Here is an 18,715-nt window from a genome sequence, read left to right as displayed (position 1 = left end):
TAACTACAGGTATGGGATCTGTTATACACAAATCAGTTATCCAGAAAGCTCTGAAATACAGCAATGCTCATTTAGGAAAACTATTTCTTATTTTTTATTGATTTCCTTATTTCTGTTTCTTTAACAACAAGAAATGAACCGCACTTCATAAGCCACGTCAAGGTGAGTATCTTTAATTTTTTTTTATTCTGCCAGATTAATGTTGGGGTTTCACAAGGCTGGAAACCACACAGAAAGTTGAGACCCGAACAGGCCTTAGAAAAACCGAACTGTTCAGATCAAAACCGAACAAGTGGTAACTCAAGTGTGACATCACTACTGTTTTACATGTGACATCACTTCCGCTACAAGTGACTTTCACGGCTAAACCCCTCACAATCCCAGCTCCGACATGGGATCAGATACTCTCTGGCTGTGGCAGTTTTTTATTTTCATAAATTTTCTATTTTTCTAAAGAAAAAAAAAATATATAGGCACCAGAGTCATCTCTGTGATACATATATAGATAGCACCAAAGTGACTCAAAATGCTCATTTTAACATTAGTTTATGTATATGTGTAGCCCAAACGTAGGCGTGATTTTGAAGTGCAATGTTTCCTTTTGAAACTCCCGGCAACTCCCAGTAAAGTGGACCTATAAACCAACAAATGCTGCAAATAATTAACCAATAAACTGTCAGATGCTGCAAATAATTAACCTATAAACTGACATAGGCTGCAAATAATTAACCTATTAACTGTCAGATGCTGAAAATAATTAACCTATAAACCGACAGATGCTGCAAATAATTGGAGATCCAAGGATTCTGTCAAACCAAATAAAATTCTTTATTGAACTTACTCTCTATGTTCTTCACTTGATTCCCTATATAGGTGGAATTGTGTATTAGCCTCCTTGCTGGGGCCTCTGGCTGCTCCACTAACTACTACTAACCCGTCTTTCACACTAAGCGGGTTATTTATTAGAGCTCAAATTTTTCTGGGCAGCTTTTAAAGGGCAAAACTTGAATTTTTTTTTTTTTTTTAAAAACTCAATTTTTTTAAGATTTACTAAACCCGAAGCTACTAAAAATGCAGAAAAATTTGGGGTTTTCAGGCGATAACTTGAAAAAATCCTGAGATTCGGGAGTCAAACCAGAAAAATGCATACAATTTGAGTTTTTTCTCAAGACTTTTCCTGAACCACATGTTTTATGTTATTTTATTAATAAATAAGGTAAAGTCGTGGAAGGGCATTTGGTTGAGTTTGTTTTACTGGAATTATGAGGAAAAATTTGAGTTTAAGTAAATGACTCCCTTAGAGTGACTATTACAGGGCTAGTCTGTCGTTAGCTTTGCCTACTAAGCTTGCAACCTGCCCAGGCCCAATTCTTTACCCACCATTCCAAAAGATGATGAAGCCCCAGGAAAGAGGCAGAGCATAGTCTCTTCAGGATTAAACTCAAAGACTACCTCTTGGAGTGCTTGCAGAACACCTCGCACTGTAGCCTACAGCACACTATTGTTTCACTAAAGCTGGCCATAGACGCAAAGATCTCATCGTACGAAACGAGGATTCGTACGATTTTCGGAACGTGTGTGGAGAGTCCTGACATTTTTCGTCCGGCGGAGATCGGTCGTTTGGTCGATGGGACAGGTTAGAAAATTTCTGTCGGCTGCCGATAATATCTCTGCGTGTATTGCCGATCGTATGATTTTCAGTGGGAGACTGTCACCAGCTTTGTCTATCGTACGATTTCTGTCAGGGGCAGAACATCGGCTGATCTGTTCTTTAACTACCTTATTTGGTCTGAATGGTAAGACTTTGATCTGAATGGTTAGTGGCAGGTAGGGAGATGGGAAAGTCCGATCGTACAATGATTCCAACGATCGGATCTTTGTGTCTGTGGCCAGCTTTACTCTCCCTGTTAGACTGTAAGCTCGATGGGGCAGGGACCCCCATTGTAATTTTTCTGCTGTACAGTGCTTTGTTCTGAAGTTGTGTGAGATATAAATACAGTGAATAAAGTACCCCCTCTTGTAAAATATAAGGATATTATAAGTTACAGAGGAGTTTCATGACCATATAAAAAAACGAGGCCGAAGGGATCATATCACTGACCTTCCTATATATTTATCTTTATTCCCTATTAATAACATTGGGCTCACTGACCTTCCTATATATTTATCTTTATTCCCTATTAATAACATTGGGATCACTGACCTTCCTATATATTTATCTTTATTCCCTATTAATAACATTGGGATCACTGACCTTCCTAAATATTTATCTTTATTCCCTATTAATAACATTGGGATCACTGACCTTCCTATATATTTATCTTTATTCCCTATTAATAACATTGGGATCACTGACCTTCCTATATATTTATCTTTATTCCCTATTAATAACATTGGGATCACTGACCTTCCTATATATTTATCTTTATTCCCTATTAATAACATTGGGCTCACTGACCTTCCTATATATTTATCTTTATTCCCTATTAATAACATTGGGATCACTGGCCTTCCTATATATTTATCTTTATTCCCTATTAATAACATTGGGATCACTGACCTTCCTATATATTTATCTTTATTCCCTATTAATAACATTGGGATCACTGGCCTTCTTATATATTTATCTTTATTCCCTATTAATAACATTGGGATCACTGACCTTCCTATATATTTATCTTTATTCCCTATTAATAACATTGGGATCACTGACCTTCCTATATATTTATCTTTATTCCCTATTAATAACATTGGGATCACTGACCTTCCTATATATTTATCTTTATTCCCTATTAATACCATTGGGATCATATCACTGACCTTCCTATATATTTATCTTTATTCCCTATTAATAACATTGGGATCACTGACCTTCCTATATATTTATCTTTATTCCCTATTAATAACATTGGGATCACTGACCTTCCTATATATTTATCTTTATTCCCTATTAATAACATTGGGATCACTGACCTTCCTATATATTTATCTTTATTCCTATTAATAACATTGGGATCACTGACCTTCCTATATATTTATCTTTATTCCCTATTAATAACATTGGGATCACTGACCTTCCTATATATTTATCTTTATTCCCTATTAATAACATTGGGATCACTGACCTTCCTATATATTTATCTTTATTCCCTATTAATAACATTGGGATCACTGACCTTCCTAAATATTTATCTTTATTCCCTATTAATAACATTGGGATCACTGACCTTCCTATATATTTATCTTTATTCCCTATTAATAACATTGGGATCACTGACCTTCCTATATATTTATCTTTATTCCCTATTAATAACATTGGGATCACTGACCTTCCTATATATTTATCTTTATTCCTATTAATAACATTGTGATCACTGACCTTCCTATATATTTATCTTTTCTCCCTATCAATAACATTGGGATCACTTACCTTCCTATATATTTATCTTTATTCCCTATTAATAACATTGCGATCACTGGCCTTCCTATATATTTATCTTTATTCCTATTAATAACATTGGGATCACTGACCTTCCTATATATTTATCTTTATTCCCTATTAATAACATTGGGATCACTGACCTTCCTAAATATTTATCTTTATTCCCTATTAATAACATTGGGATCACTGACCTTCCTATATATTTATCTTTATTCCCTATTAATAACATTGGGATCAACTGCATTTTCACAGGCCAGGCCGGTAAAATACCGGCTAGGTGGCAACCCTAGTAGAGATCCTGAGGTTTAAGTGTTGTATTCAGGCAGTTTCCCCTATATTTCGGACACCAAAGTAGCCTTTTGATTTACCCAGGCAGTTATTGTCCCTTTCCTGTGTCCATTGTAATTCAGTTTAGTTCAGGGTTTGCCCAGTAGAGTGCAGGGTGTCCGGTTATAAAAGGGTTTAGCACCAAGTGCTCAGGGTCTTTCTTGGGACCTAACCTCTCTGGGAGGTTGTTACAGGCCCCAGGTTAATAGAGAAGGTTAGCTTGTGATAGCTAGTAGGGATGCACCAAATCCACTATTTTGGATTTGGCCAAACCCCCGAATCCTTTGTGAAAGATTCGGCCGATTACCAAACCGAATCCTAATTTGCATATGCAAATTGGGGTGGGAAGGGGAAAACATTTTTTACTTCCTTGTTTTGTGACAAAAAGTCACACAATTTCCATCCCCACCCCTAATTTGTATATGCAAATTAGGATTCGGATTGGCCTGGCAGAAGGATTTGGCTGAATCTGAATCCTGCTGAAAAGGCTGAATCCTGGCCGAATCCCGAACCGAATCCTGGATTCGGTGTATCCCTAATAGCTAGTTTTGTTATACAGTAGTCACTCCAGGGAGGCTTAGGGAAACTAATGAGCAGCCTTTTGCTCCAACGAGGAGGAATAGTGGCGTTAGGACCCCGTAGTATATAAACCACTTGGACTTCAGTGGGTGTGTTGAGAACCAGGTAGGGTGCCAAGATACAAGACCCGGGACTGAGGATCCCAAGCACAGTGTTCTACTCTCAAGGAGGAGTTGCCTCAGGACTGTAGTAAATTACACTTTGTTTATTTCACCTCTGGGGGCTACTTGCCACTATTGTATTTGACTTGCCACACACAAAGCAACTTAATTCTAGTATTAAAGTGTTACCTTGTAATTAAACCTTTAGTTGCTACAAGAATTCTCTCTGTGATTTGGATCTTTGAAAAATAACGGGGAGCACTCAAGGTACCGGGAGTTGCTTGGGCGTCAGTGGGCCGAAGGCACACTCAGGGCTGCCATCAAGGGAGGCACATGGGGTACATTTGTACTGGGTCTGGGCCTAAAAAGGGGGGTCTGGCTGTGCTGCACTTTTTGAATAAGCCGGACCCTTGACAGCGCTACATATGTATCTGAAGATGCCCACTGTAGCACTCCATTCTTTTCATGCTCCGAGCTGCTGTCACTTACCTGAGTTTAGGTGAACTGTAACTCCCCACAGCAATTTAGTCTTCCAAAAGTGCTTTAATGGCTCCTGTCACTTACCTGAGCTTGAGGAGTGACTCACCTTATAATAACAAATGTACAAAATATAAAATTCACAATACAAGCGGATTAGTAATTAATTCTGATTTGCATTAAATGGAAGTAATCTGTGGAATTTGCATGATCGTTTAGTAATTGGTCTTGTCACTCCTAATTGGATCCAAATGGCGACCCCTGTGGACAACTCGGAAGGCCTGAATCATTACTGTTAGGGCTGGGACACACTGGGCGATTTGGGGAGATTTAGTCGCCTGGCGACTAATCGCCGCGACTTTCCACAACCAATCTTACCCGAATGCTTCCCCTCACTCTGCGCCTGGCTAAAATGAAAAATTGCCTGCACTAATCACACGCTGCGATTCGTTTTCCGAAGTCGCCCGAAGTTTCCTCATGAGGCAACTTCGGGCGACTTCGGAAAACGAATCACCGTGTGTGATTAGCGCCGGCGACTTTTCATTTTATCCAGGCGCAGAGTGAGGGGAGGCATTCGGGGAGAAAAGTCGCTGCGATTAGTCGCCAGGCGACTAAATCTCCCCAAATCGCCCAGTGTGTCCCTACCCTTATAGAGATTCTGAAGCTTTAGGCTGATGCAGTAAACTCAGTATATAAAATGACATTTCTACCCATATTTGTTCTCAGAGTTTGGTTCTTTTTGAAATATTCTGAGAATTCATTTTTTAGTCCAGACCTTAAATAAATGATTGCAGATAACACGGGAGGTACAACTACATTCCTATTAAGGATGGACCAACCAAATAAATGCTTTTGCAGAAAATTGTAGACATCACTTTTGTCCTTCTCACACCTCATATCTTAAAGGGGAAGGAAACCTAGTTGGCGCAAAAACCCTCCCCCCCTCCCGTGTGTTGCCCATCCTCCCCCCTCCCCCCTGGCCTACCCGTCCCGCTGGGCAAATGCCCCTAACTTGTTACTTACCCTTCTGCGCAGGTCCAGTCCAGGGAGTTCACCGATGACATCTTCTTCCACGCGATCTTCTTCCTGCTACAACAGTATTGTCCTGTGTTCCACAGCAAATAGGCATCAGTCACACCTGTACCTGGACATAATCTATAGTCCATAATATATTGTTATACACTGTGCAACTCCCTGCCTCTATTACTTTATAAAACTTATACAAACAGTGTCCATTAGTATTCACTGTTATGATATTGCAGAACAGCAGCTGTAGCTTTGTTTTCCTTCATATTGATATATGATCAGGTGCAGGGAGTTGCAAGGGGAAATGCAACTGTTCTGCAACAATTTATAATCAGGTGCAGGGAGTAGCAAGTTAAAATGCAGCTGTTCTGGAACAATTTATGATCAGGTGCAGGGAGTTGCAAGGGGAAATGCAGCTGTTGTGGAACAATTTATAGGGAGGTGCAGGGAGTTGCAAGGGAATAAATGCAGCTGTTATGTAACAATGTATGATCAGGTGCAGGGAGTTGCAAGGGGAAATGCAGCTGTTCTGGAACAATTTATAATCAGGTGCAGGGAGTTGCAAGTTAAAATGCAGCTGTTCTGGAACAATTTATGATCAGGTGCAGGGAGTTTCAAGGGGAAATGCAGCTGTTATGGAACAATTTATAATGAGGTGCAGGGAGTTGCAAGGGGAAATGCCACTGTTATGGAACAATTTATAGGGAGTTGCAAGGGAATGAATGCAGCTGTTATGTAACAATTTATGATCAGGTGCAGGGAGTTGCAAGGGGAAATGCAGCTGTTCTGGAACAATTTATAATCAGGTGCAGGGAGTTGCAAGGGGAAATGCAACTGTTCTGCAACAATTTATAATCAGGTGCAGGGAGTTGCAAGTTAAAATGCAGCTGTTCTGGAACAATTTATGATCAGGTGCAGGGAGTTTCAACTGGAAATGCAGCTGTTATGGAACAATTTATAATGAGGTGCAGGGAGTTGCAAGGGGAAATGCAACTGTTCTGCAACAATTTATAATCAGGTGCAGGGAGTTGCAAGTTAAAATGCAGCTGTTCTGGAACAATTTATGATCAGGTGCAGGGAGTTTCAAGGGGAAATGCAGCTGTTATGGAACAATTTATAATGAGGTGCAGGGAGTTGCAAGGGGAAATGCAGCTGTTATGGAACAATTTATAATGAGGTGCAGGGAGTTGCAAGGGGAAATGCCACTGTTATGGAACAATTTATAGTGAGTTGCAAGGGAATGAATGCAGCTGTTATGTAACAATTTATGATCAGGTGCAGGGAGTTGCAAGGGGAAATGCAGCTGTTCTGGAACAATTTATAATCAGGTGCAGGGAGTTGCAAGGGGAAATGCAACTGTTCTGCAACAATTTATAATCAGGTGCAGGGAGTTGCAAGTTAAAATGCAGCTGTTCTGGAACAATTTATGATCAGGTGCAGGGAGTTGCAAGGGGAAATGCAGCTGTTATGGAACAATTTATAATGAGGTGCAGGGAGTTGCAAGGGGAAATGCAGCTGTTATGGAACAATTTATAATGAGGTGCAGGGAGTTGCAAGGGGAAATGCCACTGTTATGGAACAATTTATAGGGAGGTGCAGGGAGTTGCAAGGTAATAAATGCAGCTGATGGAATTGTATAACATATAATAACAGATGCAGGGAGTTACAAAGGAAAACCCATAAGACCAGGGGCGTAACTACAGAGGAAGCAGACCCTGCGGCTGCAGGGGGGCCCAGGAGGTACAGGGGGCCCCATGAGGCTCTCATTGATGAGCAATTTGAACATATATTGGTAAAACAGGACAAACACTGGATATGTTTGGGGCCCTAAAATTAATTTGATGTGGGGCCCAGCAACATCTAGTTACGCCACTGCATAAGACGTTGATTGGTGTTTGTATACAACATAATACTGGGTATAAAATGACTATGGTACTTACACTAACTGCTTATACAAATTGTCCTCAGAAGAGAATAAAATACATTTAGCAGCAGATTATGTTTTATTTATACAGACGCTTTTCTTTCTTTTCCACAATTATTGCAGGGCAAGAGAAAGGAACAAGCAGTGAAGGGAGGGGGAGGAAAACAAACAGGGCAGAGAGGGGGTTAAATAAATAGGACAGAGAGGGAGGGAAAGGAGCAGGGAAGGGAAAACCAGCAGTAAGGGTTAACAGAAGTCTGCAGGGAAGGACTGAGAGAGACATCACAGACACGCCCACTCCTCCCTCATTGGCTGCTGCTCTATAGCTTATACAGAAAGAGCTGTTGGCTGCAGCTCAGATACTGAACAGTCTGAGACAGGAAGTTGCAAAGGGGGAGGGGCTGAGAACAGTTTTCAAGCTAATACAGATGTTTTTGATGCAAAAGGTATTAAAATAAAAACACTTTCTTCTATTTTACATTATTTTACATGGTTTGATGCATAGTTCACCCTTTGATAAATACGCCTTTAAAAATCCCATAGCAATGAATGGAGAGTGGCTGAATGTCACACTAATTGACTGCACTCTTTGATAAATATGCCCCATAGTATCAAGAACAGGCATTTGCCATGAAACCCCTTAAAATAGAAAGAATGTGCCTTTAAAAGTAAAATTTTATCATCCATTCCACTCCCTGCTGGCTGATCAGTAGAGCCGGGGCATTCAGTGCTTTACACTGTAGTATATGAGCCAATGAGCTTCTCATGTACACGTGGACCACACGGGGAACTGCATGATTTCCTGTGTGTGTGAAGGCAGAGCTGTGATTGGCTGCCCACCTCCAACTGTGCTCCTGGGGAGTAACGCTTAGCCAATGACCATACAGGATCTATGCATTCGTCCCAACATCTTGGAAATAGAAAGAGTGACAAAAAGATTTTCCAAGTGTCAGCGTTCCAGTATGTGGGCGAGGGCCCAGGAGTTTGGAACCCAGTGGGCCCCCAATGCTTCAGTCCAACCCCGAGCTCAGGACACCAGATACATTTTCATATGTGTGTGACCTGGAACTACATGACTTCCAACATTTTCAAAATAAAGAGAGGGACAAAAAGATTTGCCACACCCATTTCATGGCCACACCCCCTAAATACAAAATATATTTTACAAAATATTTCAGGTTATAGAAAAGTCTGAACACATTTCTGGGGGGTTTAGGGCCAGGTTTTATGTTTTATTACAGTAATGATGGTGAACTTGCCCTTTAAGCTGTGACTCAGTTCTCCCAAGAGCCCTGCTTATCTTATTAGTTACAATTGTATCTAAGTGCAGCTGCTGAGTAGTCTGGGCTCTGCCTATAGTCTCTTATTTAATTAAGTTGTAGACACTTTGTATCTTTTTATGGCGTCAGTACAGGAGATCAAAGAGAAAGTCGGGACATTTTATTAACAATCCGGGAGTGTGGACTCAGCTGTCAAAATCGGGACTGTCCTACATAAAAACGGGACAGTTGGGAGGTATGTAACTGAGTGATGTGCCCAATGAGTGGGGGTTTTGGGCACTTGTTTAGTATTTACATTCCTGTGCCCCAGTATGGCTGCCGCTGGCAACTGCCACATTATTGGGACTGGCATCTTTCACGTTGCACTTTTGTTTCCAGCAAAGCCATAGTGAGGGAAACACATTTTTAGCAATATTTGCCCTTTACCTATGAAGCAGAGGAGCAATTCTGTGTTTCCCTGGGGGTGAGCATTTAAATGTCCAAAGAGGGTGTCTTATCTTAACTCTGTGAGTTATTAATTCTGATCAGTTTCTGTAGTTTTAATTATTTGTTTTTTTTTCATTCATCAGCATTTTATTTCCCATCTCCCCAGACTGGAATTTAAAAATAATTATCTAGTTGCTAGGGTAACACTGTCCCTAGAAACCAGATGCAGAGCTTTGACAATGGCTTGATTTTGGTGTGATTCTGTCAGTCATGTGACACCGAATTACACCCGACTTCTCACACTGTACCCCACTCAGTCTGCCGTGTCCCTGTCAGATGCTGATGACCCCCCAATGTTTAGGAGGGCATGATTTTTTGTTTTTGAAAAGGCCAACTGCAAATTATACCACAATATCAATTGCTAAGATCCTACTATTTGTCATTACCACAGTAAACTTCCCCTTTAAACTGACAGAACAGACTAATTCAGTGATCCACAACCAGTCAATGTGGTACAACATGTTGCTCCCCAACTCCTTGGATGTTGCTCCCAGTGGTCTCAAAGCAGGAGATTATATTGAATTCCAGACTTGGAGACAAGTTTTAGTTGTACAAAACCAGTTGTTCTGCCCAACAGAGTCTCCTGCAACTGTCAGTTCACATAGGGGCTACCAGTAGCCAATCACAGCCCTTATGGCACCTAACAGGAACTTTCTTTATGTTTGTGTTGCACCTAAAATCATTCGACATCTGAATGTGGCTCATGGGTAGAAAAGGTTGGGGAGCTGTGGGCTGAAACCATGTGGGACTTCCCTAGGCCAAAGCTCAAGGAGGGACCAGTGACAATTCTACAGACTGACGGAGGGGGTAAAAGGCTGAAACCTTTAGTGTAAGTAGGAAAATATTTCATACCGGCTGCAGTTTAGATTTCCACATCAGATATAAATGGAGCAAGACAGTGACCAGCACTAGCCAGAGCGTTATAATGAACCTTTCACTGATATCAGCACCACCCAGTAACCCCAATTATACCGTGTATGTGCTTTTCAGCTCTCCAGGGCCACCATCAGGGGGGGGAGTTATAGGGGGCCCCGAGGGTAAGGGGGGCCAGGCCACGCTGCACTTTCTTGATTAGCAGGGCCCCCCACTGCTTTCTGAGAGCTGTTGACTTCGGGAAGGCAGGGCGGGAGCACAAGGGGAGGGATCTTCTGTCCATTACTTCCCCTTATTGGTCACTGAGTTTAAGTCCTGGTTGAGCTGCTCAGGGATTGGATAGCTGAGATTTGAAATTCCCCTCCAGCTCATCCAATCACCATGCAGCTTTACCAGGACTTGAAATTCTGTGACCAATAAGGGAAGAAGATGCAGCCACCTGTGCTCCCCTCCTCCCTTCTGTAGTTGGCAGCTCACTGACAGCAGGTGGGCCCCACTAATGAAGTAAGTGTAACATGGTAGGGCCCCCCTAAAGGTAACCCTTGTGGTCCCTGTTGTGTGGTGGGGCCCTGGGCACCAATTTTTTTTTAAACTTCTGGGGAGGCAAGTTTTTTTACATGAACGTTTAAGGGGGCCATAGCCACCAATTTATTTTCCCCATGTGGGGTCCTAGCCACCAATATTTATTAATGGGGGGCCTTGACCACAAATGTTTTTTAATGGGGGGGCCCTGACCACCAATATTTTTTATTAACATGTGGGAACCCTAGCCACCAATGTGTGTGGGGGGGGGAGGACCTGTGGGGTTGGGAGGGCGGTCCTGTATTTGGGGCTTGTGGTGGGCACAGGAAATTTTTTCGTATGGGGCTCTTGCTTTCCACTGATTGGTTACCAGGCAGTAACCAATCAGAGACTTGAGGGGAGGCCACATGGGTCATAACTGTTGCTTTTGAATCTGAGCTGAATGCTGAGGATCAATTACAAACTCACTGAACAGTTATGTCCCATTTGGCCCCCCTTATAGTCACTGACTAACTCAGAGTTAGAGCTGAAAAGCAGGAAGTAGTGTTCTGGCTATTATGTTACACATCCACTCACTCCAGCCTTTATACATTACATTTTTGCTTAACTAACTATATTAGATACATTGTTTATTTTGCACAGCCTATTTATTTACCCAGTTTTATTTATACACTGAACTGTTCCTTTAAAGCTATCTGATGTATCAGCCTGTACAACTGATTCAGGGAGACAATTCCACATCTTCACAGCAGGAAAATGCTGAGGTGCAGCCGATAGACACAACATACAATCCTGCAATTTTTACTAGAGATGCACTTAATCCAGGATTCGGTTTGGGATTCTGCCAGGATTAGGCCTTTTTCAGCAGGATTTGGATTTGGCCGAATCCTTCTGCCCGGCCGAACTGAATCCTAATTTGCATACGCAAATTAGAGGCGGGAGGGAAATCATGTGACTTTTTGTCACTAAACAAGGAAGTAAAAAATGTTTTCCCCTTCCCATCCCTAATTTGCATATGCAAATTAAGATTCTGTTTGGGGACATTGTTGATCTGTGGGAGAGCCAAGTGAAGGGAATTTATATCCATGTTAAATAATAAGGGAATGTTCAGATTAAACATAGGAATGATGAGTCAATGAAGTCAATATAAATGATATGTGTGTGTATATATGAAATAATGGATCCCCAGTGGTAACATATAAGGATATTAGAAGTCACACGACTCCCATGTAGAGGACTGAACTGATTTATGGATAATTACTAAATGGAACTACAGGTATGGGATCCGTAATCCAGAAACCCATTATCCAGAAGCAGCGGCGGCATTTGCTTATCTCCTGGTTGTTAATTTATAAACAATGTTGTAAAAGACTTAGTTCCCCAGCAGCAAAGACAGGTCTGTAAATCAGCTCCTTGTGTTACATTGTATCAACAGTCTGAATCAGCAGTGCAGAGACTAGAAAGGGACAGACACTGATTTCAGTAGTAATACATATACACATAACTTACACACCATAGAAACATTGTAATGAATGTATATTGCAAAGTTGCTTAGAAATAATTTTCTTTTATTAAGCAGAGTTTTGCATGTTTAATATTTACAGCAGCACTCAATGATGTATAAAGGAAAAGGAGCCCAAATAATGAAAAAGAATGAGACAGAAAAGGCTGAATCTAAAGAAGATTGGTCTCAGAAGGAAAAGCCTAAATGGTGAGTCTCCTAGTACAGGTTTGGGATCTGTTATCCAGAAACCCATTATCCAGAAATCTCTGTATTACAGAAAAGGCCATCTTCTATAGACTCCATTTTATCCAAATATTCAAAATTTTTGAAAATGATTTCCTTTTTCCGTGTAATAATAAAACAGTAGCTTGTAGTTGATCCCAACGAGAGGGATATTCTGAGACAATTTGCAGTTTGTTTTCATTTTTTATTATTTGTGGTTTTTGACTTATTTAACTTTTTATTCAGCAGCTCTCCAGTTTGCAATTCAAGCCATCTGGTTGCTAGGTTCTAAATTACCCTAGCAACTAAGTCTTCTGCTGATGTTGGATGGCTCATCTCCCACCGTACAGTCACTGAATATCGTAGGAAAATGTGTTTTGTACCATATTATCGGTGTGTTATCAACAGATCATATAGACAGCCTGACGCATTTCATGCTCACCCAGCACTTAACCATAGGCACTTAAGTATAGATTTATCTATTTGTACTGTGTAACTTAATATAACTATTCCCCTGTCTGTGTTTATGCCTTGTAAAGTACTGCGTATAACTGTGCTGCTATATAAATACATGTGTATATACTTTACTCACTGCACTTGCACATGTAACCACCTTTAAGTTAGCATTTAGTTTAGTAGAATGGCTCGTTCTAAGCAACTTTTCAATTGGGTTTTTCATCATTTATTTTTTATCATTTAAAAACTTATTTGCCTTCTGTTTCTGATTCTTTCAGTTTTGAATAGACCCCATATAAAAATGCTCTGTAAGGCGACAAATGTATTGTTATTGCTACTTTTTATTACTCACATTTCTATACAGACCCTCCCTTATTCATATTCCAGTCTCTCAATTAAATCAATGCATGGTTGCTAGGGTAAATTGGACCCTAGCAACCAGACTGCTGAAACTGCAAACTGGAGAGCTGCTGAATAAAAAGCTAAATAACTCAAAAACCACAAATAATAAAAAATGAAAACCAATTGCAAATTGTCTCAGAATATCCCTCTCTACATCATACTGACTGTTAACTCAAAGGTGAACAACCCCTTTAAGGAAAACAGCAAAAATCAGCATCAGTCTGTTCCCTGCTGTGTAGTCACATGGGCTTATATCAACCAATCACAATTCAGCATATTCCATACAAGAAATACAAGCCCTTCCCAAACAGTAACAAGAGTCACCCAAGTCTCATTCTCTGCCTATTTTATCTATAGACATAATGATCAGTTAGACCCCGCCCCTAACCCTAATGTACAGCACTGCAGTCATATATATATATATATAGTATATGTGTGTCATATAATAATAACCTGCCCCAGTGGCTTCATCAGAGAGGAACCTGCAAGTCTCAGTCACATGGAGCTTTATTATTATTATTATTATTATTATTAGAGGGAAGTGCATTGCTTGTTCTGTAACCCTATGGACAATGACACACATGACAATTGTGAGGATTTTCCCACCGGTGGCCAATTCCGCTGTTGGGTTTCCAGTTCAGGGGCATCTGTGCAATTTGCTGCCCCCCAACTGAGCTGCTGATCATGTGACTGGCACAGTGCTCCCCATCCCCCATGTGTCAATGCCCTATAGGAAATATCAGTGGGTGTGGCCTTACAGGAAATGGGTGGCACTAATTAACACTTTCAGTGACAAAGTAATTGTCTGGCCGTATTCTCCTTAGTCACATGATCAGAGTTTAACCAGTAAAGTCTTGGGACAATCCCCTGACATAAGAGCAGTGTTAATATTTCAGATTGATATGGCATCTTGGCTTTAATATGATCCTGCCCCTATACCCACGTAATATTGTATAACTGACTCACCCCAAGCAAAGTGTTGCTCAGCACTGATATACAATATGCGGCCAGGGGAGGGTCTCTACTGACTGGTTTAGATCTACAGGAATTACACTGATGTATCCTCTGATTAACCTATTCAATTAATAAAGTTGCCATAGATACTAACTAATGATTCTCACCCAGGAATCCCTCCCGACCCAGAATGCAGCATGAAGGGGCTCAGTGAATGTGGCAGTGAAGGTGTGTAAGTGTCTGATTGGCTCACTCAGCTCATAAAAGGACAGACGTCCGGCCTCATAGTCCAATGAGATCCTGATTCTCCTGCAGGAAGAGACGTGGGATAAATCTGTCCTTTTACTGTCATGTCTCACTGAATATCTGTTATTAAACCATTTGTACAAACACCAGGACTTGTTATTTCTCCCAATACAGGACTGACCCCCTCTCCTCTCTATACTGGGATAGGCCACCCCTACCTCCCACACCCCTGATTCACTGACCTCCACTTCCCAGTAATGTCGCCCTGAGGAGAAACTCCTGCTGCTTAAAGTCTGCTCCCAATTCTGAAATCTCGCTGGGGATTGTGGATAATGTAGTTCTGTTAGTGAGTAGGAAGCAGATTTCCTGTCCCCTGATACAGATACACGATTATGAGCCGTGTTTATATCCAGTAACAGGTCTGTAGCCTCCTGCCCATAGATCCTTCCCTTTACCCCAGTCCCAATGGCAGCTAAGCCTGTGAGTAATGTCTCTGAGATCATATCCACATCCAGATCCCCTACAGCAGGGACCTTTATATCATGTCTCTCTCTGCCCCCCTCATTATCTGCAGCTCCATGTGATTCCCGTTCCTGTAGGACAGTGAGTGGATCTGCCATGTTGCACAGCTCCTCAATGTGACGGATCTTCCTGGACAGCTCGTCCTTCTTTATTTCCAGCTGCTCCATCAGATCAGTGAGTGTGAGTGAGAGCTTCTCTTTCTGGCTGGAGATGTCACTCAGGAGTCGCTTCTCTAGGGCTTCCAGCTGTTCCCTGATGTCTCTAAACAGGGCAGTGACTCTCTCTGTCTCACCGGCTGCTTTTTCTGCCACTTCTCTCCTGCGCTCCTGCAGTCTCTGGGCTCCTCTCTCAGTCTCCTCTCTCTCTGGCCTCAGTTTCTCCACAACTTTCCTCAGTGTCTCTTTCTTCTTCTCAGAGGCCTCACTCAGCAGCTCCACCCTGTGGCCCCTGTGCTCTCCGGCCAGACAGCAGGACACACAGACACAGACAGACTCCTCCCAGCAGTAATATTTCAGGGGTTCATCATGGACGGAGCATTTCTTGTCCCCCATGTCCATTGTGGGTTCTATTAAGACGTGTTTCGCTGACTTGCTGTGCATCCTCAGGTGCTTATTACACACAGAAGCCTCACACAGGAGACAGGATTTAACAGCAGGTACATGGGAGTCACAGTAGGTGCAGGGAATCCCAGTGTCCCCCGGCTCGGGCTGAGCAGAAAGGAATCGCTCTGCTATGTTCCCCAGAGTTCTGTTCCTGGGCAGGGCAGGGCGCTCCTTAAACTCCTGTCTGCATTCAGGGCAGGAATAAGGCCCAGATCCCTCCTGGGTGCCCAGCACCCTCCCAATACAGCCCCGGCAGAAGTTATGGGCACACGGCAGGGATACAGGATCAGTATAAATGCTCAGGCAGATGGAGCAGCTCAGCTCGTCTCTCAGATCAGCAGCCGCCATCACTGAGAGCAGGAACAGCAACTGAACAAGAAACGAAACTGAAAGACAAACAGCACTTTGTACTCCTGAGAGTTAACCCTCTCAGTTCTGGATACAGTGAGTATCAGGCTCAGAAATATTTGTATCGTTAGACAGAAACTCTGTAACAGTGAGTAAAAGAGGTGAGTGAGAGGAGGGAGGGAGTATGGCAGCTCCACTCATAATAACTAGTGTGATCTTAATCCTCCCTGGAAAGAAACAAACAAGTTGCAGGTAAGTTGGCAGAGTTGGTTGGTAGTGACTCCCCCAGCAATGCAGTCAGTCAGGGGATGTAATACAGTGAGTAACCAGTGGCCATACAGCTACACTGCAACTACAACTCTCAGCACTGACAGCTCAATGGTGACTGAGTGACATTGGCAGGTTTGTTTTTTTCAAAACACATCAGTTAATAGAGCTGCTCCAGCAGAATTCTGCACTGAAATCCATTTTTGCACATTTTTGTTTTATAATTAATTTTGAAATCTGACATGGGGCTAGACATATTGTCAATTTCCCAGTTGTCCCCAGTCATGTGACTTGTGCTCTGATAAACTTCAGTCACTCTTTACTGCTGTACTGCAAGTTGGACTGATATCACCCCCTACCTTTACCCCCCAGCAGCCTAACACCAGAACAATGGGAAGGTAACCAGATAGCAGCTTCCTAACACAAGATAACAGCTGCCTGGTAGATCTAAGAACAACACTCAATAGTAAAATCCAGGTCCCACTGAGACACATTCAGTTACATTGAGTAGGAGAAACAACAGGCTGCCAGAAAGCAGTTCCATCCTAAAGTGTTGGCTCTTTCTGAAATCACATGACCAGGCAAAATGACCTGAGATGCACCTACACACCAATATTACAACTAAATACACTTGCTGCTTCAGGAATGACATTTTATATTGTACAGTGAATTATTTGCAGTATAAACAGTGTCATTTAGAGATAAAAACTACACCATAAAAATCATGACAGAATGACTTTAAATTCCCTATTGATCTCCAGGGCTGGACTATAGAGAAAAACAATAGGAATGAAGGAATTCTATTAATTTTCCTGACACTTTGGGCATTAGAAGTTTAAGTGAGGATTTTCCTGATATCACTTGCAATGTTTTTTTTTTTTTACCTTTAAGTGAACTTACAGTATGTTATAGAATGTCCTATTCCTCACAACTTTGCAATTAGTCTTCATTATTTCTATAGTTTTTGAATTGTCTTCCTCTTCTACATCTTTTCAGCTTTCAAATGTGAGTCACTGACCCCGGCAGCCAAAAAAAACTTTTCCTCAGTGAGGCCACAATGTTATTATTACTTTATATCCCTTATTTTTCTCTCCTGCCCCCTCTTCTATTCATATTCCAGTCTCTCATTCAAACCACTGTCTGGTAGCTAAGGTAAACAAGACCCTTGTAAAAAAAAAACAACACAAATAATAAATAAAGAGAACCAATTGTAACTTTAAGAGCCGAACTTCCGGGTTTTAATCCGTGCTGGGTTCCACTTCCTCTCCTCTCGGTCTACCAGAAACTTTACCGGGATCTTCTGGTAGACCGCGATCAACGTCCTGGGCACCTGCTCTAGGGGGTAAGTGGATCAGAGAGAGTTATGGTGATTCTTAATGTGATGGTAACAAATATGTTTTAATTGCTAGATCATCTAGAAGAAGGAGTCATCATTCCAGCAATTCCAGTGGAAAAGGAGTGTTCTGTATGTGACAACCCAGCGATGCAAAATAAAAAAGTATTCCTCAAGTGCTGGAAGGCAATGTGTGGTAAAAGAGCAGATGAGCAATGGAGTTCTATGAAAGATTGGTTTAAAGAGTCGATGTCTAACTTGTTGAAGGACCTAGTAGGAACAGTCACAGAAAGTGTGATACAGAAAGTAGGTCCCAGTGTTTCAGGAGTGGATCCTAAGATGCCAGCTGAAGATAAGGGGCAGCAAGATGTAGCCAATCGGACAGTTCAGAAGAAGATGAGGATTTAATTGTATTGGATGTGAAGCGTTGGACCAGCCCACCTAAGGTGGAAGCAGCCATCAGACTTGTGGCACATAAGACCACGTTGCCTGTGGATGAGGGTGTTTTATTGAAAGATCCGGTGGAGAGAAGGCAGGATACAGTGTTAAAAAAGGCTTATTCAGTGTCAGGATTGTTTTGTAAGCCAACGGTACCAGTCACATGTGTGGTGAAGGCATCTAAGATTTGGCTGCAAGAGAAAGAAACAGAGCTACAACCTGTCGTAGACAAAGACAATGTAAGTCATTTGGTGGATGATATAAAGGTGGAAATTGACTTCATTACTGACGCATCATTGGATGTCCTGAAGTTGGCAGCCAGAAATATGGGGTATGCAGTGGCAGCTAGGAGAATGCTGTGGCTAAAACACAGGCAAGCACATA

At 41.8% G+C, this 18,715-nt stretch overlaps 3 protein-coding genes across 6 annotated transcripts in view; 1 reads left to right on the top strand and 2 right to left on the bottom strand.

The window, feature by feature from the left end:
- XB5897957.S (hypothetical LOC495453 S homeolog) overlaps positions 1-18,715 on the top strand; it is a 658,286-nt gene that overhangs the window by 29,927 nt on the left and 609,644 nt on the right.
- The window catches only part of LOC121394778 (zinc finger protein 850-like), a 209,650-nt gene that overhangs the window by 167,137 nt on the left and 23,798 nt on the right, over positions 1-18,715 (bottom strand). The gene's annotated exons all lie outside the window — the stretch shown is intronic.
- On the bottom strand, positions 14,721-16,350 carry LOC121394819 (E3 ubiquitin/ISG15 ligase TRIM25-like). Its single transcript, XM_041566939.1, has one exon. It carries the CDS (start codon positions 16,291-16,293, stop codon positions 14,725-14,727), a length of 1,569 nt encoding a protein of 522 aa, XP_041422873.1. The 5' UTR covers positions 16,294-16,350; the 3' UTR covers positions 14,721-14,724.

The sequence above is a fragment of the Xenopus laevis genome, chromosome 6L (genome assembly GCF_017654675.1).
Source record: "Xenopus laevis strain J_2021 chromosome 6L, Xenopus_laevis_v10.1, whole genome shotgun sequence".
NCBI lineage: Eukaryota > Metazoa > Chordata > Amphibia > Anura > Pipidae > Xenopus > Xenopus laevis.
Note: the sequence above shows the minus strand (reverse complement) of the source record. Positions and strands in the feature narration are given on the sequence as shown.